Source organism: Centrocercus urophasianus, unplaced genomic scaffold (genome assembly GCF_019232065.1).
Source record: "Centrocercus urophasianus isolate 14NV4802_14NV808 unplaced genomic scaffold, USGS_Curo_1.0 seq_11, whole genome shotgun sequence".
Classification (NCBI taxonomy): domain Eukaryota; kingdom Metazoa; phylum Chordata; class Aves; order Galliformes; family Phasianidae; genus Centrocercus; species Centrocercus urophasianus.
Window position 1 is genome coordinate 9,968,430 of NW_024884253.1, and position 25,351 is coordinate 9,993,780.

At 47.9% G+C, this 25,351-nt stretch overlaps 2 protein-coding genes across 3 annotated transcripts in view; both read right to left on the minus strand.

Moving 5' to 3' along the window:
* Positions 1 to 7,541: 7,541 nt before the first annotated feature.
* Positions 7,542 to 12,211, minus strand: TRIB1 (tribbles pseudokinase 1). Its single transcript, XM_042808936.1, has 3 exons — positions 11,855 to 12,211; positions 11,270 to 11,562; positions 7,542 to 9,757 (listed from the first exon to the last, which is right to left on the minus strand). Exons 1-3 carry the CDS (start codon positions 12,209 to 12,211, stop codon positions 9,289 to 9,291), a joined length of 1,119 nt encoding a protein of 372 aa, XP_042664870.1. The 3' UTR covers positions 7,542 to 9,288.
* A 7,864-nt stretch (positions 12,212 to 20,075) lies between these two features.
* Positions 20,076 to 25,351, minus strand: part of NSMCE2 (NSE2 (MMS21) homolog, SMC5-SMC6 complex SUMO ligase) — a 128,041-nt gene continuing 122,765 nt past the window's right edge. For both annotated transcript variants that reach the window (XM_042834077.1, XM_042834086.1), the window contains exons 5-7: positions 24,788 to 24,891; positions 24,374 to 24,480; positions 20,076 to 20,446 (exon numbers count right to left, since the gene is read on the minus strand). In XM_042834077.1, the coding sequence (XP_042690011.1) occupies positions 20,332 to 20,446; positions 24,374 to 24,480; positions 24,788 to 24,891 (326 nt within the window). In that variant the 3' untranslated portion in view covers positions 20,076 to 20,331. The remainder of the gene's footprint in view (positions 20,447 to 24,373; positions 24,481 to 24,787; positions 24,892 to 25,351) is intronic.

Here is a 25,351-nt window from a genome sequence, read left to right on the forward strand (position 1 = left end):
GAGAAGGGTGCTCTTGTGTCTTTCTAGAACATTCACTCAGAATGATATTTATTTAGCCTTACTTTGAACTGCTGCAGCAGCCTGGATCATTAGTTGCATACTTTATTTTGTTTTGTTTGATTGCTTCCCGAACTTAACCCCTCCCTATGAGGGCTTTAACTGAAGGATTTCTCCCTTTGTTTTTGAGGGCTGCACATTTGGAGCCTGCAGACATACCTAAGGAAGGAGCACTGCTGCACTGTCTTGCTGGCTGTATGATGTGGTGGGCACTGGAAAAATCTCACTGCCCTACTGTACTTTGGCATGTGAGGAGACTAAGTTCTCCTGCCTATTATGAAGCCACACGTGCTAGTTATTTCCAAATGAATCAATTGCCCTTTTAAAGCCACAGCTGCGAGGCTGCAGTCTGTCTACCACTGGCTGCAGTCCTACCCAGCATTACTCCCTGTGTGTCATCCCATTGACTCTGAGAAGCGCAGTGGACATTTGGGGCTTTCTGATTACTTGCCAAGCCACAGACACGCTTCCACTCACATGGCACTGGAGCCCCTTGCAGCTGGAGCGCTTTCCAAAACTATTCAGCTTGACCTTTGCTTGAGACATATGACAGCTTCCTAGCAAAGATGAATCTTGTTTCTGGAGAAATTGCACTAAGGCCACCGTGGTATATTTCCAGAAATAATCAAACACAAACATTCACAGGGGTCAAAATATCTGTACACCTGTTTCCTGGGAAGGCAGCGGGCGGCTGTCGGGGCCATCTCAGCTGTTCCAGTGCCCCAGCAAGATTAGCACCTGGGTAAAGAGCAGCTGATGGTTGCAGAAAATAGCAAGACGGAGGCCAAGCCAAAGGGAAGAAGAGAAGACTGCATCACTTTTCCAGAGGTTTCTACCTGTTATGGGTGGGGACCAGCACACACTAGTGCTGCAGGAGGAAGCCTGAGATGTTTATGAGTGGTCATAAATGGTGTTCCCCACTACTGGGATCACCACTGGGGCCCATCCTGTTTAATATCTTTATTGATGACCTGGATGAGCAAATTGAGTGCTCCCTCAGTACATTTGCAGGTAACACCAAGGTGGGAGGAAATGTTGCTCTGCCTCGGGTCAGGAAGGCCCGACAGATGGATCTGGATATGTTGGACTGCTGGGCTGAGGCCAGTGGGATGAAATTCAACAAGATCAAGTTCTGGGTCCTGCACTTTAGGCACAACAACTTTAACCTGGAGTAGAAGAGTCTCAGGGGGGAACTTATCACTCTCTGCAACTCCCATGAAAGGAGGTTGTGGTGAGGTGGGGGTTGACCTCTTCTCCCACGTAACAGCAATAGAATGAGAGGTAATGGTCTTAAGTTATGCCGGGTAGGTTCAGGTTGGATATTAGGAGAAATTTCTTCTCAGAAAGTGTAGTGAGGCTTTGGAACAGGCTGCCCAGGGAGATGCTGAAGTCACTGTCCCTGGAGGTGTTCAAGAAACGTGGAGATGTGGTACTTAGGGTAATGTTAGCGGGCAATATTGGTGGTAGGTGGACAGTTTAACCAGATGATCTCAGTGGTCTTTTAAACCTTTATGGTTCTACGAATGACTCTGAGAGCCCTGAGCAGCACCACCAACTCCAAGGCATGCATCCCTAAAACATCTCTACAAACCTATCCCGTAGCACATGTGTTAAAACCCTGACTCCGAACCCCGTCCCCATGCTGCAGGTGCAGTGCTGCCAGCAGTGACAGGTGGCCACCTCTGTCAGCACCTCACCCAGTGCCTGGCACCGCTCTGCGCTGGGCGAGGCCTCTTCCTCTCAGGCTCTGACTCATGCCCACATGCGTGAGCAGGATGTGCATCACGGGCCGGCCCGGTCCCTGCTCGCCCACTGAGCCCCATGAGGACAGCCCTGCCCAAGGGCAGCAGCTGAAGGACTCCAAACCACACGCAGTACTGAACTGAAGTGAGATGTACCTTCAGCACGGCCCCCTCTAGCATAGAAGTCCTGGCTCCAAGACGACCCAGTGTGGACCATACTATCAACACACCTGCAAGCACATCCACGCAACCATCCCACAGCACAGGGAGGGGTTCCCTCACGGTCAGGGGCCCATCCTTGATGTGCTGAGACCCTCTCCCTGTGGTGCAGTGGCACAGTCCTTGCTCCACAATGGGGAGAGGCCTTCCAGGGCCATGGCTGCGGTCAGCACACGGTCACAAGCCGGCTGGGCCACATCGTGGTGTGGCGAGGTCCTCCCCTCCGGCCGAGACACACGTCCTGCTTTTCCTCACACACCCGAAGAAAAAGAAGAAGAGAAGATTGAGAAAAATGTTACTAAGTCAGGAAATCATTCTGGAGGAGGGGGAGCAGTTCCTCTAACCTCGTGTATGTGGAAAGAAAGCTATTTGCTGACTTGGCCTTATTTTTTAATTTATTGTTTTGCCAGCTGCTCAGATAAAAGGACAAAGCTCTGCCTGCTGTAATGAGGCAGCCGCTCAAGCATGCCTGTACAGCACAGAGCATCTGGCCGGGACACTGGTGACATGTGGAGAACAGTCCAAAGGGTGCACAGGACACATCCTTTTAAATCCCTCAACAACGAGGACTGAGCACTGGCTCTTTCTTCCTCCCATGAGAACTGGAAATCTCCTGGAGATCATTAACTTTGGCAGACAGGGCTCTCACATATTAAGGATCACAAGACCTGTGATACAAAATCCCACGAGCTTGCTGATTAAGCCTTTCTGCCAGGCGTCCACCACCCCACGCTCCACAGCCATCTCCCAGGGAGACCTCCCATGAACACAGGCCAGCTGGTTCTCTGCAGGAGTTCCTGTCATTTTCTTGTGTTTTTGAGAACATTCTCTTTCCAAGAAAAGGCCTGTAGTGGCATTCTGCTCTGGAGCTCATCACTGCAGGATCTTGAGACCTGAAAGAACAGACAGTCAAAGACCCTTTATCAAAGGAAGGTCCTTGGAAGATGGCTAACCGCCATGTTGGACATAAGTGAGCCATGCTGTCCCAGTGCCACAGCAAGGACATCACAGGGGGAGCTTAAAAGGCATCTGCCAGTGCTTCCAGGGGACAAGTGGGCCTTCTGGCCTTACAGACACAGGCAGTTTGTGCACACATATTGGTGTGGAGAGGAAAGGATTCATCACCATGCTGCTCAGGTAACAGCCCACACACGGACCAGGGTGGGTTTCACCCTTTCACCTGGAGCTTGGGTGCTGTTGTGCCTCTGCTTTGTCACTAAGGATCAGGGGTGAACATGGCGAGCTTTACCCTGCTGTATTTACTCACTGGGGGAAGCACTTACTCACACCAGGCCTCTCACAGCAAAGTCATTGTGACTGGGCTAGAGAGCAGTGTGCAGGCTTCTGTCCCAAATTATGCCAGTGCTTCTGCCCCACTTTATTCTATGATTCCATGATTATGTCAGTACTTTGCCCCCAGTTGATGGCATGGCAAAGAAACCTTGCAGTATATAAAGCTCTGTAAGAATACAACTCTGACAAGTTGAGACTGGATGGGGATATCATCACAAGGCCCAACAATGGCTTTACACTCAATTACATTTATGGTTTCTGTGATTCATCTAAATGTTTGTGGCTTTGTCACTACCTGGAAGTTAAGAAAAGAAAAAGAAAAAGAAAAAGAAAAAGAAAAAGAAAGCCCCGGAATGAACAGTTTTCTGCTGCAAGACACTGGGTGACACAACAGAAACTGAGCAACTACCTTTGGTAGTAGGGAAGAGTCATTTTCTGTGCTGACCAGAGCTATATTTGATTTCTTAGGCAATGTCAGCTTTTGCATGCTACATTCTCTGGCTAATAGCCAGGGCGATGTGTAATACTTTAGCCACACTGTTGTTACTTAATGCTTTCCTAATCTGCAATTTGCGCAAGAGGAGTAAAATCTAAGCAAAGCCACTGAGAACATCTCCTCTAATAATTTATCAAACGCGACTTTTGTTGTTGGCTGGAGGCTGCAGTGGCTGGAGGTGAATGTTTTCCCACCGCAGCGCCGTGAGATAAACAAGGGGCAGCTGATTCACGCCGCACTTATTTTCTGCCATCCACCCTTTGTGTCACCCTGATATTTCTCCAAACGATAAGCCTGCGTGAGCGCTCATGGTGCGCCACCGAGGTCCGAGTTTCATCTCTTTCTGCAAATTGCATGTTAATTAACCATTAATAACAGCGGGAGTTGCATGCAGAAATCCACACCCACAGTGACGAGGCTGTGCCCTGGCTGAGCTGCTGATAGCTGCATTATGGGGCCAGGTTGGCCCCGGCAGCCACACAGGCTCTGCTCCTCATCCCCGGAGAGGAAAACAAACCAACGCTGGCCAGCTCTAATCTCGCCATAAAGAAAAGCGTTACCTCTTGCTCTATGAATTTTATTTATTTTGGTCCTCTGGGCAGCGCTTGCTGTTGTTAGAAACATGATTGCTTCATACAGTTATGTTAATGTTTGCATTTGAACAGAATGTAATTGATACTTCTGCTGCGACGGCTTCAAAGCCAAATTAGGAAATGAAGTGCTGCACATTAGCTTGTTTAGCTGGTTAAATGCATACAGTGCAATGAAAACTAATGAGTTCTCTTTAAGGCATTTTCTAAATAGCCAGGTTCATAATAGAAAAAAAAAAAAAAAAAGTTCCAGCTGGGAACTCATATCCTAAAGGATTTGTAGTTTTGTTGTAACAAAAATGGATCCTGGCTGCAATATGGATCCCGGGTTTCACTCAGAGAGTGGGATTTTGCAAGTTACAGAGGAATATAGCGTAAGAACTGTTGCAAATTTCACGGTACTTTCACCAACAATAGTTCTGAGAGATGTTGCATTTAACAAAGACATTTTTGCAAGGGATTAATTCAGAACATGGTTGTATGTCAGGCTATTCTTCTCAGTGCTCTGTAGGGAAACACTGTGTTCGTAAGAAGCATTTGCACGGGATATTTCTTCATGCTGCCAAACCTGTGCAGTGCCAGAACCCTAGAATCACAGAATGATTTGGGTTAGAAGGGATCTTAGAGCCATGCAGCCCCAGTCCCAGCTGTGGGCAGGGCTGCCACCCACCAGCTCAGACTGCCCAGGGCCCATCCAGTTTGGCCTTGAGCTCCTCCAGGGATGGGGGACCCACAGCTCTTTGTGCAGCTGTGCCAGTGCCTCACCACCTTCTGAGTAAAGAATTTATTCTCAACATCTAACCTACATCTCCCCTCTTTTGGTTTAAAGAGAACTAAAGCTAAATGGCTTTTTTCATCCGGACAGAATGCAGTAGCACGAAAAAAAAATGAACAAAAAATCTGCTTTTGTATAAAGAGATAATCTGAAGAGATTTGCTTGACAGAGTGCACTCAGCGCTGATTGAATAATTTGTGTGTTTAAAGCTATCTCTGGGGCCTGCCCTCAATCCATTAACACAGAGCTGAGAGTAGCACTGCTCAGCCTTTGTGATTCAGCCAACTGCAATGAATCTCTCTACGTATCTTTGTAAGAGTGTTTGCCTTTTTTTTTTTCCTTTTCTTCATAAATAACTGATGGAGAAGTGTCTTAGACCGATTTCAAGGGTCGTTGTTTACATCGGTGGAACTGGAACTCAAGCAGTGCTTCATAACGAACTGCCCATACGCTCGGCAGCGTCACCCATTTGGCAAGGAGATGCTGACCTTCAGTCTGAGCACGCTGAGCTGGCTGCTTCACCTGGCGCTCCAGGAGGAAGCTGGCTTACACTCTGCTCTATTGCTTGAAAAATTATCAAACGGAGGGATAAAAAGCAGCTGAAGTATCAATTCAGTGTTGATAAAAATATGTATCTGGGAGATAAGGGAGGCAGCTGGAGGAGCCCAGGATGTCGTGGAAAAACCACAACTTTCAGTTGTTTCCAGCAGCAGATGGATGACTACTCATCCCAGCACCTTCCGGAGAGGGCAGCAACTTCTTTCAACTTCAGTACAAAATGGTGAGCAGTGCTGAGAAATAAACAAGAGATTCCTGCAGCCCTTGTCAAAAGGGACCATTTAAAAATAGACAAATTATGACTCGGGAAGAAATGTATGCATTGCATAAATCAAAGTTCTCACACCCACCACCGGAGTTTAATCACTTAATATGCTAGTCTTTCAACATGCTCAGAAACTTTGTATACAATGATACAAACGACGAGGTTACGAAGCAATAGCAATTTATTCTGCTATACAAACGGATGTTGCATTATAATCCCTAAAGCAACACAGAGGTTGTTTGCAGATGTTACTACCATTTGCCATTTATTTTAATTGCTCTACAGTGTCACTCCTGTGAAATAAAGTCATGGGGTGACCTATTCATTCACCTACTGAGGGTGACTTCACTGCAGGCAAAAGAAAGTACATATATATTTATACGTATGCTTTAGACATTGTCAAAGCTTCACTGAAGCATGAACCTATGAACCTCCTGCTGTTGTTCTAAGCAGATGCATCAGGGCTCAGATCCAAGGCTGAAGGTATGGCAGGGCAGCGGTAATTCAATCAGCTGGGCGATGCTGTGCATGTATTTTTACAACTTTTGCAAGAATAACATCAGTCAAGTAACTTGAGATATTTTGGTGTCTGACATTCACTCAGAGAGCTCCAAGAAAATATGCTTACTGCACAGATTGCTGGTTTGTCAGAGTGGGAGGCAAGGCACCTAATTACAGCCATCGCACCGCTCTTCGTTCACTGACCAGCTCCCATCCCCTCACCTTGCTCTCAGCTCACTTTCTAAGAGCAGAGCCTTTCTCAAAGCCACCCTGGTTCCAAGACCTGCCAGGAAGCAGTTGCTCTGGTGAACAGATTTCAAGAAAAAGGACAAAGTTAAGCATGAGGCAAAGTATAAATAAAAACCGAGCTTCTCTTCCTCCTCCTCTGTACTTGCAAGCGATGATCTCACTGCTCAGGGTGGATTACAAGAGTGGCTCGAGCTCTTTCAGGAAAGCACATTCTCTAACCTTGATAGTGCTGCTATTTATATGCCTCGCTCCCAGCCACAAAGCACAGCAGCTCTGTCAGCTTTCAGCTCATTTTTAACAAGAGCACAGGGCAGCTTCTGTGCTTCCGCCGGCAGCAGCAGAGCCCACCTCCAGCCTTCCAGCAGCTCTCAGAGCTGCTCCCTTGGAGACACCTGAGACCCAATTTTCCACTGGTTTGCACATCCCATAGCCAGGCAGGCAAGTGTAGGAGGACAACCTTTTGCTGCCATCTGCACCCAGTTATAAAAGAATGCATAGGCTGAAAGGCAGCAGGGTGACTTAAGTTGGGCAGCAGAAATCCAACAGCTAAATCAGGCTGACTCTTCCGAAGCAGTCACTTATCTTCCCCATCCTTACCAAACAGGAAGCCCTGTCCCATATAGCTCTTGGGGGAGCCATGCCCTTTCCACCTCCCCAGTCCCCTCTCACCTCCAGCCAGGGGGTGATGGGCCACCTGCAGGCAATGGCCACGAGCTGATGTGCTTTGAGGCCAAACCCCATCGTTTGAGGCAAAGCCCAACGTTCACCCTGAGACACCACCAGGAATGGGAGCAAATATTATGAAACCAAGTTTATTAAAACTTTCTACAAGTCAGACTTTATCATCCAGGTTTCCACAGATATCTACATATTTACAAGTTGGACATAGTGTTTCCAGCTTTTCTAGCAGATTTTTCTACCAATATATACAAATTCACCGTTCTTTTTCATAGAAGGGTTAAACTGTATCACAGATACAAACGTCAAGCAATCATGAGAAGTTTAGTGCAATGGAGAGCTGTAGTGCCCTGCTCTTAATGCTCATGATTCTGTCAAGTTAGTATTGCCAACAATAATTCACATTAAATTGCTCTTTGACACCTCTTATTAGGACAAAGAACAATGGAACGAAACATAAAAAAGCCCAACGACAACAAAACAACCCCCCACATGTAAGGTATGCACAAAGCACACAGTCCATGAGGTATACATGGTATTCCTGCAGTGCACCGGGGGCTCAACGCCGGACCACCCCAGGGATGACCCCATCGCCCACCTCACATCCACTGGGCACTGCGCTCTCCCTAACGCAAATGGCCACTTCTGTGTGAGCCACTGGGCACAGAGGTGTGGAACAGAGGAATCTGAGGCAGGGCTAAGCTTTGCTTACCCCCAACCTGGGAAGCTAATGATTTAGGTCTATTTGTTATCCACACACATTGGAAAGACTATGAATAATCATGCAAAACAAAAGAACAAAATTCAAGGGGGGGGAGAGGGGTGGAAAAAAAAAACAACAAACACATAGCCACAGGCCAACAACATACCTGAATAATCAACTTAAGGGCGTACGGAGATTTTATTCTTAAGACTGACTTTCTAGGAGCAAGGGGGGGGGAAGAAGAATTGAGCCTGTAGGAAGACATGAACATGTTTACATATACTGTACAAGATGCCCCTTATCGCTGTCCAAGGCAAGGTGCCCTCCTGATAGTGTTACGTTTGGGAAAACAGATACATTTTGGCACTGGGAGCTGAGACTTGCTGCCTGACCAGCCTGCTGAGGGCATGAAGTCGCACAGGACACGCTGCAGTAACTCGAGGCTGAAGGCTATTTAAAACGATTTTGCATTCAGCGAATGGCATCAGAGGGGATCCAGCTGGAGATCAGCTACTCCCCCTTCCCCCCGTGTCAGAAAGGTCCTCACAGCAATTGCAGCAGGGACCTCTCTTATGGGAGGATCTTACAGCTTCATCCCTATGGAAATACAACTGACTGGAGCAACGAGCAGGCAGCTGATGTGCTGATGAAGACCTCCTTCCCTCTCTAAAGTGCACTTACAGTCAGAAAACTGCTTTGCAAGACACCAAGTCAACTCCCCCAACTTTAAAAATGAACAAAGAAAATAAAAAAAACCCTAATTTGTCAGATTTGCTCAGTTAGAGATATGTCCTGTGCCCCTCACCCGCTGCAAATCACTGTCCATACAACCTGGGGCAAATGGGGAAGCCGAGGGCTGGCTCTGCCTCTCTCCACATTGCCAGCAATAAGGCTCTGCAGCCAAAATGCAGTGGGAAAGGGCAGAGGGCACAGGAGGCAGGAGCAGAGCCATGTGGTTCCTCCGGGCAGCAGGACTGAGCTGCCGGCAGGGAGATCACGCAGAGATCTGTGGGTCGACGTTTATCTGAAACAAGGTCACTTTTCTGACCATACTGGCACTTTAAGATGCTTTGAGTCTATAACGTGGAAAAATAAAAATAAAATAATGAAACCCTACGGAGATGCCAGAGGTGAGAATGACGAGGTTCATGAGATTTCAGGGTTAGCAGAAGAAGGAACTGATATCGTCATTGTCTCCATGGTATTCTGGAACGATTTGATCGGAAGTCCCTGTCTCCTGGTCTGTATAACCTGGCTCCAGGACCGCCTCAAACCAGGGATGGAGCAGGATCTCTGGGGCTGTGAGTCTTTCAGAGGGCTCCCGCCGCAGGAGGCTGCGGATGAGGCATCGGGCTTTGGGGGAGACGTGGTCAGGAATACAGAACTGTCCGCGGCGGATTTTGGAAAACAGAGTGCTAGGGTCCGAGTCGTGGAAGGGATAGCGTCCCACCAGCAGGGTGTAGAGCATCACTCCCAAGCTCCACACGTCGGCTGACTTCCCCGAGTACGTCCCCGTTGTGTTGAGGATCTCAGGGCTGACGTAGGCGGGACAGCCATGTTTATCCGACAGCGCGTCGTCCTCGCCCTTGATGATGTGCGTGTCCTCCAGGCTCTCCAGCCTCAGCTGCGTCCTGCGGGGGGCAACGGGTGGAAGCCTTGGGTTAGAGACACAGGGCAGCAAGACCAACAGCTCCGTGCAGCAATCACCACTCCATTCCACGCATTAGCAAAGGAGAGGCAACAACTTCCTAATTTGCACCGGGGATGCTTACCCCAGACCCAAGTGTAGCTACGTGCATATTGTTGTTGTTTGCTGGGACGTCAGCAAGTGCCGGGCTCTCGAGGAATGGCAGCGAGGTTCCTGCTGCCATCCCAGCATTCATTTTCACAACACAAAGCTCGGTTGTTCTGCACTCTCCGTGCTCTCCAGCTTCCTCAATCCCTATTTTCTCCCTTTTGCCTTTCCAAGTGGTGCCCCGGTCCCCGTGGTGGCGAACCGGGAGCTTCCCACCAGCAGCCACCGCTCACGTGCCGCAGGGATGTGCTAACTGCAGCCTGTCCTCGGCGTGACCTCCCGCTGCAATGCAAAATACCCATCGGTTCTGTAAACGGAAAATGTGACTCAATGCGAACCGTGGGCCCGGGATTGGCCGCGGGAGCACTGAAACTGCACCTGTGCTGGTGAGCCCCAGCGCCCGCCTGCCATTGCTTAACCCTCTTCTTGCCAAACGCAATGCACATGACACTCGCCTGTGCAACACCAATTTCCAAACGAGCCAGGCTATGTGCAATGTAACATTTCAACAAATGTTTCATCTCACTAGGGGCGGGAAAAGCTGCAATAGTTTCCTTCAAAGGAATTACTTTCTTTGCATGTCAACATACGGCTGTTTCTGTTTAAGAGGCGCAGTACTGGTTCGTTGTCTTATCACCTTCATAACCAATATCCCACAGAAGCAGTTAAAAAAGAAAGCCAGACAGCGGTTTCTTCTGTTTCATCACATTAAGCACGACCCCGCTGCAGCCTGTACCCATTTTTTGAGCTTCCTACAGCACAGCGGCCACTCAGGGTCAGTTCCTGGGGCTGACACCACACTCCAAGCTCTGCCACGTGCAGCACGGGGCGCAGAGCAGCCAGCTCTCCAGGGAGACACTGAATGCTTTCCCTGGTCTAAATTTAGAAGCTCATCCCAACAGCGTGCCAGCAGATGGGGGAAGCTGGAAGCACCTTGCTATAACTCAGGCTTTAGGTCAAGTTCTACCACTTTTCCCCCCCGCGGGACATTTAACCATGTGCCGCCCTCCATGCCATGCATGCCCACATCCACAGAGCAGCAGAAGCACCACCACCAGCACGGAGATGCCGAGCAGCACTGTGCTGTCCTTGTTCCCTCCACATCCCATCCCTTCATCCGTTTGGCCCTATAACTCATCCATCACCACCAAGACCCAAGATCTCACTCAACTTGTGCTGGAGGAGTGGAGGCTGATGGAGAGCTCCCTCTGTTCCCTCAGCCAACACCCAACCGCAGCCCCTGGGTGCTCCACTGCACACATGGGGCACGGACCCACCCCACCCTTAGGATGCTCTTTGCCCTTCTGAATGAGGCTTCCCCACTCCCCGCCCGGTGACAGCCGCTCACCTCTCTTCATTGGAGAAGACAAATTTCCTGAGCTTGAGGTCTCCAAGCACGATGGCCGACTGGTGGCAGTGAGCGACGGCTGCCACGATCTGCCGGAAAAGCCGGGCGGCCTCCTCCTCCCTCAGCCTCTTACAGCTCCGCACGTAGGAGTGCATGTCCCCAAAGTCCTTCTCGAAGAAGACGTAGGCCTTGGTGTCTCCGAGGATCACCTCCACCACACCGGTGATGTTGCGGTGCGAGGGCAGCTGGACGTAGGGCCGGATCTTGTCCTGGTAGTGTTTGAGAGGGAACACCTGTGCAGAGGAAATGAGCACAACGTTCGTCCTCGAGGCCGTCGGGAGCGGAATCGCGTCCAGCGACTCTTTCCAAACAATGCCGGGGATGGAGCAGCGCCAGGGCTCCGTGCTCCACTCGGAGCGGCACCGAGACCCTCCCCGCGGCTCCGCCGCTCGTTCCGCACGGACGATGGGGAACAAAAGCCAAACCAATGGAACCCACAAACCGCCCCAAAGCCTTTCGTCCCATTTCGGAGCCCCTCCGAGCCCCAGCCGCCCTCCGACCCGCCCCGGGACGCCCAGCGCTCACCTTGCAGCGGAGCTCCCTGCCGGAGCTGACGCTCAGCGCTCGGGACACCTGCTCGCGCTCGGCCAGCGGCAGCAGCAGATAGGAGGCGATCAGGCTGGGCCCCGCCGTGCCCACATTCCCCGCCGCCCCTCCGCCGGCTGAGGGCGAGGCGGGCGCGCAGGGCGATCCGGGGGCGCTCAGGCAGTCCGGGGTTCCGCCGGGGCACTCGGCCAGGCGCGGGCACTTGGCGGCCGGAGCCTCCTCGGCGGGGCCGTCGTGCAGCGGCGGGAGCCGCTTGGCCGGGGCGCTGCGGCAGCGGGCTGCCGGCAGGAGGAGCGCGGCGGCGCGGCGGGGCGGCGGCGGCGCGGGGCGGCTCATGGGGGGCGCGGAGCGGAGCGGCGCGGAGAGAGGAAGAAGAGGAGGAGCAGGAGGAGAAGAAGAAGAAGAAGAAGAAGAAGAAGAAGAAGAAGCGGGGCCGGGGGCTAAGGGCGGGCGGAGCGCGGCTGGCGCATCCCCTCGCTGTCCCCGCCGCAGCCCCGGGCCGTATCCACCATCTGCTGCCGACTCCGCGCTAAAGTAGTTGGAGGCTTTAAAAAAAAAAAAAAAAAAAAAAAAAGATGGTTTCTCCTCCTCCTCCCGGCCCCTGACGCACGGGGAAGTGGGAGGAGGGAGCTCGGCCCGGCCCCGCTCCGCCCCGCCCCGCTGTCCGCCCGCCCCGCCGTGCCCCCGAGCCTCTCGGTGCGATGCTCCCGCAGCGCCCGCCGCACCCGGTCGACCCCGACCCCGCGCGGTGCTCCGACGCATAAAAGCGAAACGCGGAGCCCGGTTCCGTCGCCACGAGGCTCCTTGGCTCGCTCAGCCCCGCGTGAAACTCGGCAGCCAGCGAGGGGCCGCTCCCGGAGCGGCTGTGGGGGGGAGCCGCCGAGTGGGAGGAAAGCGACAGAGAAACGGGCAGCAAACAGAAAAACGCGCGGGGAGCTGCAGCTTTAGCGCTTCAGGAGGAAGCACGGCCGGCTTTTGTGTTCACACCGGCGCCCGCTTCCAGGAGGTCGGCGCTGAGGCTTCCCTGTGCCGCGGGTTGCCCTCCCGTCCCCCCCAGCCCCGGCTCCGCCGTCAGCTTTCGCCGTGTATTTTAAGAAACGCATGAAACCGTGCTGCTGGCTGAGTCACGGCATAGCAGAGCCATTAATGCGTTTAAACATAAAATGCATATGCCATAAAGGGATATCCCAGGGGCTGCATTTTCCGTTCTTCGCCTTTTCTTTTTTTTTTTTCCCCCTTTAACAAACAATTCGGAGAACGTGTGCAGATTTTTTCTGAGCGATTCACCGCAGCTCGGAACGCGCCGTTGTATTTTGTTCCCCTTATAGGCAAAGAACGCACGGACCCGTCAGCCTTTCTGCTTCGTGTTGCTCCTCCTGGAAGGCTGCGTCCCGTCGGTACTTCTGTACAGGTGTCCCGAGATGGGCGCCCAGCTGTGCCCCGCTGTCCCTTTCTTTTGGTCATGCAGTGGCACAGACTGCCGGGGGGCGGGGACTCCCGTCCCTGCAGGTGTTGAAGAAGCGTGTGGATGTGGCAGAGCAACATGGTTAGTGGGCATGGTGGGGGTGGGCCGATGGTTGGACTGGAACCCTTTGGCTTGCCTGGGCCGCATTGAGTGAGGAGGAATTGCCTTTGGCTGCATACACGTAAGTTGCTACAGAATTCATGCCTCCTATTTATTTCCACGGAAACTACAACACCTACGAAGAGCACAATAACACTGTTTGATAGAGCAAATTCTCAGCTACAGAGCACATTTTTTCAGCACAATCACCACCACTAGCTGTGCATCCTCACCAGCAGTAAACAAGAGCCTCCATGCCCAATCTGCACCAGCAAAGTGACCTGTTGTCACCACTGCTGAACCACCACTCACTGCCCCACTGTGCTCACACCCAGTGTTTGCTCTCCAGAAACATTCAGCAAGTGTCAGCGTACATCAGTAGGTGCCATTTTTTGTGCATGGAGTTGTTCAGTGACACTTTTGGTTCATATGCACTTCCATGTCAGATGCCATTCTGCCCCTCTGCTGCAATCTGCCGCACAGCAACAACATGGAACCGAGTATTGGTGGGAAGGATCCACCTCTACTGCTGTACCACCAACATCCGCCTCTCATGTTATGGCCCAACACTGTAAAACAGAAGGCATTACTTTCAGAACATCCCTTGTAAAACATACAATATCATTAATATATAACTAAAAAACATTTTAGTTTTTAATATTTGTCTTACAGCATTTTGAAAGAAAGAGAGGAACAAAAGCATAAAACTAGTGGGATATGTGACCCTGCTTTTGTGAAGCTAACACACCAGGCTGGTTTGATGGCAGTGGCTGCAGTTCTCAGTGAGCTCTCAAGGTGTTCATCAGAGATTCTGGATGAAATTTTGCTCTTTGTGTACTTCACAAAGTACATCTTCACAAAGTGCTACCCATCCTTAATAACCATTCACAAATGTGCCAAACAGCGGTTACATAAATAAGGTGTGATTGAGAAGCAACAGATATTTCTCTCTGGTAGCAGGGATTCTGAAACTGAGCAGATCTTTTAGCTCAATCTTTGATTGCAACTCTATGCATTCCATTTGAACACTTGCAGGCCATGTGTTTTTATCAGCTGAAAATGGTGTCACAAACATAAATTGATTCTCTTGGCAATCTTGAAACCTATTCTCAAAGCCCTTTACGGAGCCAGAAAGCACAGTTGCATATTCTTTGCTGTCCAGAGCCCCGTGTTGAGCCAACATACTGACAAGCACACAGGGATGTGCCTTCACTTGAGCCAGCACTGTGCTCCCCATGCCCCGGCTCCAGCCCGCACAGCACTGATGGCGCACTGACGGTCCGGCTGTTGCTGTGATGGGCCGTGCCCGGTTCTGCTCCGCGGGCTGCAGCCGCCATCTTTGTAGCACGGGGCAAGGGGCTTGTGGGCTTTTCTGACCTTGGTGGTTCCATGATTTTCATTTGACGCCATTCCCCCTTGTCCTATCACTACCTGACCTTGTAAGAGGTCAGCCTCCCTCCCGCTTTTAAGCTCCCCTCAAGTACCAGAAGGCCGCAAGATCTTCCTGGATCTTTCTCTTCTCAAGGCTGAACCAGCCCAGCTCCCTCCTCCTTCAAAATGCTTTTGTGTACTCATGGCATTAATGTAATGAATAAACATGTAGTAGCAAAGTTAGTTGTGACCAAATAATGTTCTGTACCCTATTGTCATTCTTATTGTTTAGGTATGGATCACAATGAAAGGTCCACATATGGACTCACCATCACCAAATTCCTTCCAACATGCTGCAGAGTGCAACAAGAATCAGAATCATAGAATGGTTGGGTAGGAAGTGACCTTTGAGATCATTTCGTTGCAACTCCCTGCTACAGGCATTGTCACCTCCCTCTAGACCAGGTTGCTCACAGCCCAATCCAGCCTGGCCTTGAATGCTTCTAGGGAGAGGGCATTCACAACTTCTCTGGGCAACCTGTTCCAGTGTCTCACCGCTACCACAGTAAAGAATTTCTTCCCGATATCTAGTCTAAAGGGAGAAGTGATTCCCTGCTTGGGGCTTCTGTCTTTTCTAATTTTATCTGATCCCCAGAATGAAAAATAACAAAGCAGGGGATAGCGGGGCCGGCTGGTTGCTGAGTGCACATTGGTACTTCTCAGAGGGCTGAAACTCATCTCCCCTTGGCCACTTCTGCCAGTGCTGGTGCACGAGCCGAATTTTGTTGTGAACCCATGCAGAAAACAGGAGAGGTTTGTGAAGAGCACCTCCCAGGTCCTATAGCAATTTGAAGTGCTCCCTAAGGGAACTTTGGGCATTGCCATTTCATTCCCGTGTTATTTAAGGAAATCTTCTCCCATGGCATTCCAACATCTGTCTCAGGCTCAGCAGTGCTTCCACTGCGAGTTCAGCTGCTCGCCCTGTGATGCTCACAGAGTTATCTGTCTGCACTGCTCCACTTCTCTGACCCTTTATCTCTGTAACTGGAGCAGCCAGTGGCAATGGGAATTGTGTAACCATCTCCCCACTTCCTCAGTGCCTGGGACAGGTCCAGTTACTCTGACAGTGTGTCTCGTGGGATATGCAGAGTGACTCTGTTGGATTGGGCCAGTTATAAATAAACTGGCTGCTTGCTATGGGAAGAAATTAATAAGTCATTGTTTTAGATATTGGAAGATGCATAGCACACCAGTACTTGAGAAAATATTAAGCCATCAGGCAAATATTAAACTATCAGAAAAATAAATACCATTACATTACGAGCTATTTCAAGACCTCTAATGACATTTACACAACTGCTGGATTTAACGCCAGCAGTGCAAACCCAGCAGCCAACATATGGTCTGCTGCAGAGTTGCTGTATAGAATCCCCCAGCACAGAAAAGGCTCCAAAACCTGTGCTCAGGTGATAGAGAACTAAAGCTCCCGTTCTGTGGCAGGAATCACACCCATAGTAATGCTACAATCAGCCTTATGCTCTGTGACATTCAGTGCTGGATTCAGTGCTGAGATATCAAACACATGACATGAGCGCAGTGACATCAAAGGGACTGCAGTGTGCTGGTGTTCAGATGTTTCCCCTCGAGCCCTCCCAGAAGCCTGTCTGAGGGCTGCTGTTGCTGGGATAGCTACGTAATTCCCTTTTGACAAGCCCATTGTTATCAAACCCAAGGAGTCTCATGAGCAGCACCTCCTGACTTTGTCCCTTTTCAGACCAAAGAGTATGAAAGCTGCTTCTGTTGCTTGGAGATGTGTGGAGGTTCAGGTCTTAAACCTCAAACCCTGTTCTTACTTCAGAAGCCGATTGCACAAGCGGGCAGTGAATGAGCTGCTCTCCGCTTCCCCTGCGGTCAGAGAGGATCCTATTCATGCCGAGTTTACAAGCAAACACTTCCTTTGGTAAGCTTCCCATGCAATTCAATTCATGTGCGTGCTTTCAAGCTCTGTCCTCGGGTCTGGACTAAATGCAGAAGAAGCGAGCGAGGCACAGCCTCCTCCACCCCACTGCTACCTTGTGTGCAGTGTTTAGAAACAGTAAAACGCATGCCTTTGTACATAAGTTGGTGCAGTCCTGTTATACTGCTGAGCTTACTCGAGCAGGAGAAGGCTGAGCACATCCATGGGTACCACTGCCCAACTTGCACGCATCCCAGCACTTCACACCTGCTCAGCAATCAATGGGATATTCTTCCTTCTCTCAGTTGCTGGCCAGCAGCCTACAACCCACTGGCATACACACACAGAATTTCCCTCTGGACACTGCTGTGAGCGTGCCACGTGTTTAAATGACATGTATGAGCAGTGAGACCTCTGGGACCAGAAAATAGAATGTTATTTATGGAAGATTTGGAAGCACTGTTTGCAGTCAGAACTGTGTCAAAAAAACTCCTGGATGACCGACGTTTCGCTGTAGCTGTGATGAGGTGCCCTTGATTTAATGCTTTGGCTGCAGCAAGGAAAAGGAGGAATTTCCCATTCCAGGAAACATGTTTCCCAGGTGCATCTTTACTATGTAACAGAGCCCTGTCAGTAGGGCCTCCGATCCATACAGGGAGATTTCTAGGGAAGCTGGAGATTAACGCTCACTTGAAGCCACAGTGAAAGTTAATCTTGTTCCACGGTGAATTCTGCACTGGTTTCAGCCACAGTGCTGGAGCTATTCTTGAGAAAAACGTCATGAGGTGCTTGTGACCACAGGTAGGTAAGACCTTTGTCAGCAGCCACTCATGAGGAAACATGAGTATATCCAAGGGGACATTGTCTAAAATAAGGCAGTGTGTTGGCCTTGGTGTTGAGTCATCGATCTCACTTCCTCCAGCCCCTGCTCTTGCTCGGGGTGTTTCTCAAGGGAGCACTGACTTAGCCCAGTCTTTGTGATTCTTCTAGAATGAATAAGATCACAGCTCAGGAGCAGTAATGATGAATGTACCCTTGATTCAGAGCAGTGCATGCTCCTTTTAGCACAAGTGTGCTAAATCTTCCATGAGATGCCTGCCTGATTAGTTCTTCTTTTACTCTTTGTGGCTCCACTGATTGGAAGACAGAGGGAGTGTCTGCTTTTAAGATCTGTTCCAGTGAGAGCTGTGCTAATGTCTCATGCCCCAGGGCACCGCTGAGCACTGTTGTATATGGATCCCTACTGCCTTTTATTTGTTTGATTAGACGTTTCTTTAATCAAAATACTATATGGAACTTCTCTTCTCTGGCAGAGACAGATTCTCACCAGGTTTCAGTGTCACATCTTCACCAACTTCACCTAGGTTTGCTGCATCTGTAAAAGACTCCTCATGGAACAGAAAAAAGCCTCACCTATGAGTTTCTTTCCTTAAATATTGCAAAATTTCTGACGTCAAGCAATGAGACACAAATTACTCTGTGAACTGTTAACATATGCCTGTTTACATACGATATCTTATAGCCAAAACAGATTAAGATTCGAGCTTCAACTGCTGTTGTTTCCACTTCTGTGAGTCACACTGATCAGCCTATTCATCACAGACACTTATTTTTATTCTTTAACCCTTGCAAGCTACTTCTATCCAGAGCAGAGTTTAGGCAGGACATAGGACATGTGGGAACAGCGAGGTCACAGCTGTGACACAAAACCCAATGAAGCAGCAATGAGCTGTCAGTAAGAACAGCCACACCAACGAGGCAGCAGCAAAGGAGGAAAGAAAGATCAGGTATTTTGCCATCATCATGGCACCAGCTTAATGGTATGAATTGCTCTGGCATAATTTAGCATTTATAATGTTATATATTATCTGAAACATCCAGACACCCACGTGAACCACATTTGAGGTGAGAAACTGCAGCCATTGAATGTGTAGCTACATCTCTGCATCTGAAGACTTGGTAGCCTGATTACTGGTAAGGACTGATTTAGATCCACGAGGACAACACTACTGCACCCCTGCAGAGATTGTTGAACCAACATGAGTTTCACACAGGTTTCTGTTTCTGAGTGTTCTGCCTATAAATGATGACAGAGAAAACTTAACCACAAACTTAGAGATGAAAGACAAAGCTACAACACAGGGATCCCTCCACCACCACCATTACCGCTTTTGAGACAAACAGTAGTTAACCTCCTCTCTTGTGGTATTTAACTCTATCACTTCTCTGAAAATCAATAACCTCTCTCCTGAACAGTCTTTGATCTGAGATGTCTTAAAAGAGAATTATTTTCACACCTAAGTGGACAAAAAAGTGCGTAGTGCTCAACTGCTCTCAAATCTCTTTCCAGTATTTCAATTGGGCTTACAGGCAGAAGCACTCCTGATCACTACGGAGTTTTGAGAAGATAGACCTTTGGGGTTAGATCACATTATGAAAATTACCCAGCTAATTCTCATGAAGTGTTTTGAATACAAAAACTCAGTGCAAGTAATAATGCCCCAGTTCCCTTTTTTAGCTACGAAATCAGCTTGCAGATTAATATTCTTCAATTACAAAATAATAATTTCAGCTTGAAGTGGTTTGCACACAAGTGCAATTGGGGTTAATAATAGTCTAATAAAGGAAAGCTGTTAGCAAACAGCAACCCAGAATGAAAAGCTTAGCATTTGGGTATCCTGGCTACATTTTGTACTGAACATCAGCTTGTACGTTAAGAAAAATGACTTAGGAGAAACCTAACTCACTAAGGCTCCCAAAGCTCAAGGAATCCTGTATTTTGAATTTCAGATATAAGAAAATTGCCACCTGACCACCAGGGCAGCTCTTTTTACCAGCAGTTATTTGTGATGCATAGAGCCAGTGTATTACCTGCTAGACACCCGCAGATGGATCCAGGGAGTAACTACGGAGTGTTACAAAGCTTACATCCTTTCTTGGATTTGTACCCAAATGTACAGGAAAATGAAGTTTATATAACATGAGAAAAGCCTAAGTTAGTGCAGAGCATTGGATAACTTTAAGAACAAGGCGAAGATCCTTTAAGGCGCGTGGTCACGTGGTGTGTCCATATACAAGGTACAGATGCGTAGCAATTATTGTTCCTATGAAGTTTCCTGTGGTTTGCACTGAAGCAGGGAAGCACTGCTAAGCAACGTGCATCCTGGTGGGAGTGCCCTACTCAGTGTTCCCAGCAGTTAGAGACAGTAACAACTGTCTGCAATACTGAGCAAAGCACTCACAATTTAGTGCTGGCGGAATCCGCACCTCTAATAGGCTGAAAAAATTAACAGGCTGACTAGGGAAGCTAAAGGCTGAAAGCCACATTTTATTTAACAAATGCAACATTTAGAATTTCAAGAAAGAGAAAAAAAAACACCAAGAATTCCTCATATTTGGTGGATGAAAAAGTGTTTCCAGTTACAGCAGAGACCTTCAACTTTGCTTACAAATGAAACACTTTAAATAACAATCCGTTACACAACCTGCTTACAATCAGCAGCTTATCTCATGAGACCTCTAATAACAAATTTTCTTTGTGGCAATGGCACTTCCAGCCGATTCCTACAGCGCTGACCAGCTTTGTTTATTCTGACTGTCAATCGCTCTTTTAAGTGCTTCATCTGGCACGAGATCTGATCCTTTTACATCATCATGGCTACAGCCAATTTTAGGGCAGCTGTTAAAAAAAAGAGAGAGACTCCAGTAAGTGAGAAGAATTGTATTAGTCAGACACAGGTTTTTACGTTACATCTGCTGCTTTATTCCATTTATCTGGGATTCACACTCAGTCAGCTCCCCATTACCTCTTTTCCTCTTCACCAGCTCTCTGTGGTGAAAAATAAATCCATTTATCTAAATGGGTGGGAATCAACAGCTGAAGGAAGGAACGCAGAGACGGAGCCTCTCACCTGTAGATTGCTCCCTTGTTCCCTGCACACAGCATTAGCAATGATTGTAACGCTGCACCCAAGTCTTGCTATGTTGCTTTCTCTCTTTGAAGTCCTCTGTAAACTGCAGGTAATTACCTCTTACCCCATTACTCTGCAGTGGAGTGGTATAATCTTCACTGATAGATAAATAGGGAAATTAACTTACAGGGAAATAAATAGATTATATGAGGCTTGCAGAGGCTGACTAGTGAATCACTGGAACATCCAGTTGGTGTGAAAATTTACCTGTCCTGTTATGAACTAAGGAAGCAGAGAAAGAAGAGATGGGGTCAAATGAACAGCCTCTAAACGAAGATCCGATACAAAATGGCTTACAACTACTTGAAACAATCAGAGAAAGACAACAGGGTGAAAAATATTCAGGGTCCAGAGGTCATTCCCATTAGGCAGTGGCCCAAACATTCACAGATGGCACCTGTCATCAGAAATGACATTTTTTCTGATTTTTTTTTCTTCTTTAGGAATAACTTTTGTCTCAGGTGCTGAACCTATTTGCATTCAGTACTCATAGCTTTTATTCCAGACTTGCCAGCTGCCTGCTGTGTGTGTCATAGGTAAGTCACTTAATTGCTCTGTGCCTCATTTTTCCCATTTATCACAATTTATTGTAAGAGCAATAACTTAACAGATTAATGAATAACTAGTGCTTAGAAAGCTTCCAACATTATCTGTAAGCATGAAGAGTTAGTGTGTCTTTCCAGGCAATGGAAAATAGTGAGCAAACTGAGATATATCAGAATTGCCACAAGTCTTCTGTGGCTGAGTCCAGCAGCACAAAGCTAGTGGCTGTGTGTGTGTGTGTCAGCTGAAGGACTGGCAAATGCACCAAGGACATCCAGTGGTTTCAAACACTGCATACAGTATGTGTGAGAAGACAGCTGCTTCTATAGCTCTGCAATGAGCAATGGCCTTGATTGATGAGTAAAGACAGAAAGGACTCCCCTAGCCAGCACTGTGCTCTTTCAGGATACCTATACTCCTACTTGAATAAAGCTGGGTAATGTTGAGTAACACAAACAGGATGGTTCCAGAATGAGGAACTTGGTGCTTGACGTCTGTCTTCCCACGATGCAGACTACGGTTTTTCAAAGATTGACAGCATTTTCTTGAGAAAGGTTAAAATTACAGCAGATCGGTGAGACTGGGCAGAGAAAACCAGGCAACCTTTCTCAATCTAGTTACAGTGAAACCTGGTTAGTGCTGTGTTCTTACTTTTCTGGCATGTTGCAATAACTGCTGTCCAAGTGGTAAGGGTGCAAGCTCAAAACTCGGGATTAAGATCCACCAGGATTCAGACTGCACAAATAACTTCAGTTTGAGCATAAAGTTGCTTTTAAAGCTGGGCATTTTACAGCTTCGATAATATTTTTTATTCTCTACTTCCTCTAAGGCATTAATTTCTTAAAATGGAAAATAAAAATTCAGCTCTACAACCCCATCAGTTTTATCAGCAGTGATGAAATTTCTCAGATCCACCAGAGCTGTCTCTACTACAACATTTTTCCATTTGTTGCAGATGGAAATTTCTCTTTGCTTGGAAGAGAGAAGCAGCAATGTGGCTTATTGGGATAAAGCAGTGATTTGACAAAGCTTATGTGATGTAATAAAGATTCAACGACGGTGGGGTTCTCTGGGCTATTTACTGCACAGAGGACAGTGTAAGTCAGAGGAATCAGTGAGCCTCCTGTTGAGTCAGGAGGTATTTTGTGTAGTGGTTCAGGCTGCTGAGCACTTTCCTGCCCTGTTCTTACCCTCCAGAACTCTTACTCTCCACTCTTCAACTTGTGAGCTGTTTCCCAACTCTTCTTCATTCTTCTAGCCACATTCCTGTCTCTTCTGTTGCTGGCTTCTGTTGCTATGCTGTTGCTGTCATCCACAGCATATTGCATGCTCTCTATCTTTTTTCTATATCCCTCCTAAGGTGCTCAGACAAGGTGCTTCTTCCTTGTTCTTCAAGGTGGTGTCCAGAGTACAGAAAGCCACTGAGAGCCATCACAATGGATGACTGATTTTGTAGTGGTGCTTTCCTGCAGTCAGGAAGTAGAAGTTCTGCCCCACTTTGTATCCATGTGGCAGTGTGTACAGTCTGACAGAAATGCAAGAGCTACAGATAGAGGAAGTAAGCTAACTGTGGCTTTATCTGTGGAGAAATCAGGTTGCTAGTCTCTACAGATCTTCCTGAGCAACTGCACATTTATTTAAAAGTCCACAACTTGTAAGTTTCCATGAGGTCATCAACACAAAAGCATGAAACTCTGGTTATCTGGCATGAAAACACATCAGTAACGATGGGTAAGGATGACAAAATATGTCCTCTAAATTTTCTCTGAAGAGCTTTTGAGCTCCTCTTCCTCTTGTTTGGTTTTCCAAAAAATCAAAACAATTCAAAATTTGAAACACATCAGGAAGAATTTCAGGTTTAATAATTCAACTTTTACATGTTTTCATTCAACAAAATGCAAATGGTGTCCTGGGCTCCATCAGAAGAGGAGTGGCCAGCAGGGACAGGGAGGTGACTGTCCCCCTCTACTCTGCTCTTGTGAGGCCCCACCTGGAGTACTGAGTCCAGGTCTGGAGCCCCCAATACAAGAAGGACAGGGAGCTGTTGGAGAGGGTCCAGAGGAGAGCCACAAAGATGATCAGGGGACTGGAGCACCTCCCCTACGAAGACAGGCTAAGGGAGCTGGGCTTGTTCAGCCCGGAGAAAAGAAGGCTGCGGGGTGACCTCATTGCTGCCTTTCAGTACCTAAAGGGAGCCTACAAACAGGAGGGGAATCAACTCTTTGAAAGGATAGGATAGATAACTGCAGGACAAGGGGAAATGGTTTTAAGTTGAGGGAGGGGAGATTTAGGTTGGATGTGAGGGGGAAGTTCTTTACAGAGAGAGTGGTGAGGTGCTGGAACAGGCTGCCCAGAGAGGTTGTGGATGCCCCGTCCCTGGAGGTGTTCAAGGCCAGGTGGGATGGGGCCCTGGGCAGCCTGGTCTAGTATTGAATGGGGAGGTTGGTGGCCCTGCCTGTGGCAGGGGGGTTGGAGCTTCATGATCCTTGAGGTCCCTTCCAACCCTGGCCATTCTGTGATTCTGTGAAGATGTATCCTACATGGAAAGCAGCAAGCTGCTTTGGTGTTGTAGAGTAAAAATCAATTCACTGCATTGTAGTACAAAGTATACAGTACTTTCTGGTCATTCTTAAATTCTGTGCTACCTAGAAGGTTGAATTTTGATACTTCTCGTTGTTAATTGTATTGGAACCTAACTGCAGAAGAGGGTGCACAGCAGAGACATTTAATTTTTCATTAACCTTAAGGCTTCCTAAATAAGCAATGGGAATGCAATGAGCAACCAAACCTTATGAAGCTGAAATTTCTCTTTACTGTTCACAGCTATACAAAATCTCTTTTATTCTGTTGTGCAGGTTCCATGAGTAACTGTAACTTCCCCACAAATTTCCTGAATATTTCCTTGCACATTGTTTTCATTAAAGAAAAAAATCCTTCATGCACTGTACTAACGAGGAGACTGACTTGGGCAGACGCTGAGGTATTACTTCCTGTAGCCTTGCCAATCCAAACACATTTCCTAGAACAAGTGGAGTAAAATTCCACTTACACAGCAAAGCAAATAGCTTTTCCACACATTCCTGATAGCTTACCAGACTTTCTTCTTCTGCTGCTTTCGAGTCTGGATGAATTTTAGAATGGCATCTTCTTCATAGGAATGTCCACAGACTTTGTTTCGAACTGGCTTCTTCATTTCCGCCTGTAATCAATCAGGTTTGATGTAAAGGAACTGAGAACGTCCACTGAAAGTGCTTCTTACAAAACCCATGTAAAACAGCAGGAAGTCTTCTTGCCACTCATGCATGACATTGCACTGAAGTTATGGAGTCAGATCCTGCATAGGAAACTGCCTTGCTACTTGTGTGATTGTTTTTTTCCCTAAGCAATGCTGTTCCTCTCTGATAATGCTTGCCTGCTTTTTAACAAGTACTAGGGATTTGCAATAAACATCCCAATGAAGAACATGAAATAGCTCTTTCCCAATCTCTGATAGCGTGATAGCATACCTGTGTAATGGGACAAATGAAGTTCATCTGACTCTGAGTCACAGCTATATCTTCATCGATTTGTTCGATGTCGTCATTATCGTTGCTATCTGATTGAAGACGAACTATAATGGGAAACAAGACAATTTCCATTCAGTATTTAGATAGCCAATACCTAAAATAAGCAAATAAGATCTAGTATTTGCCCTGCGTTATCTCACAGTGATATCTAAGATGCCACAACCTGTTTCTGTATCCACCCCCTGAACAAGATAAAGCAAAAATACTCTACTACAGCATCTGTTACAAAATGTGTAGCTTTTTACCTTTTTTAAATGGCAACCACCTATTTTTTTTTTAGTAGCTATTTATAGCCATTGCTAGAAAGGAGAGCTGGAAAGGAAACCAAGCTGGCCTGAATATACTCAAAGTCTTTTGTTCTCCCTGTTCAAGTTCACAGAAAACCAACAGCCTGCAGACATGCACCCAAAATCTAACACAGGGTGAGGGGGAGCTTTTCTAGACATGGCAGTCCAAGCACTCAAGATCAGTTTGTGCTTGAATGTCATAACTGGGCAATTACAT

Bases quoted from the DNA above. Each gene is read 5' to 3' on its own strand.
- TRIB1 (XM_042808936.1), bottom strand. From the start codon at position 12,211: ATGAGCCGCCCCGCGCCGCCGCCGCCCCGCCGCGCCGCCGCGCTCCTC. The intron at 11,563-11,854 runs GTGAGCGCTGGG...TCCTCTGCACAG, and splicing joins GCAGGGAGCTCCGCTGCAAG to GTGTTCCCTCTCAAACACTA. The intron at 9,758-11,269 runs GTGAGCGGCTGT...TGCCCCCCGCAG, and splicing joins GTCTTCTCCAATGAAGAGAG to GACGCAGCTGAGGCTGGAGA.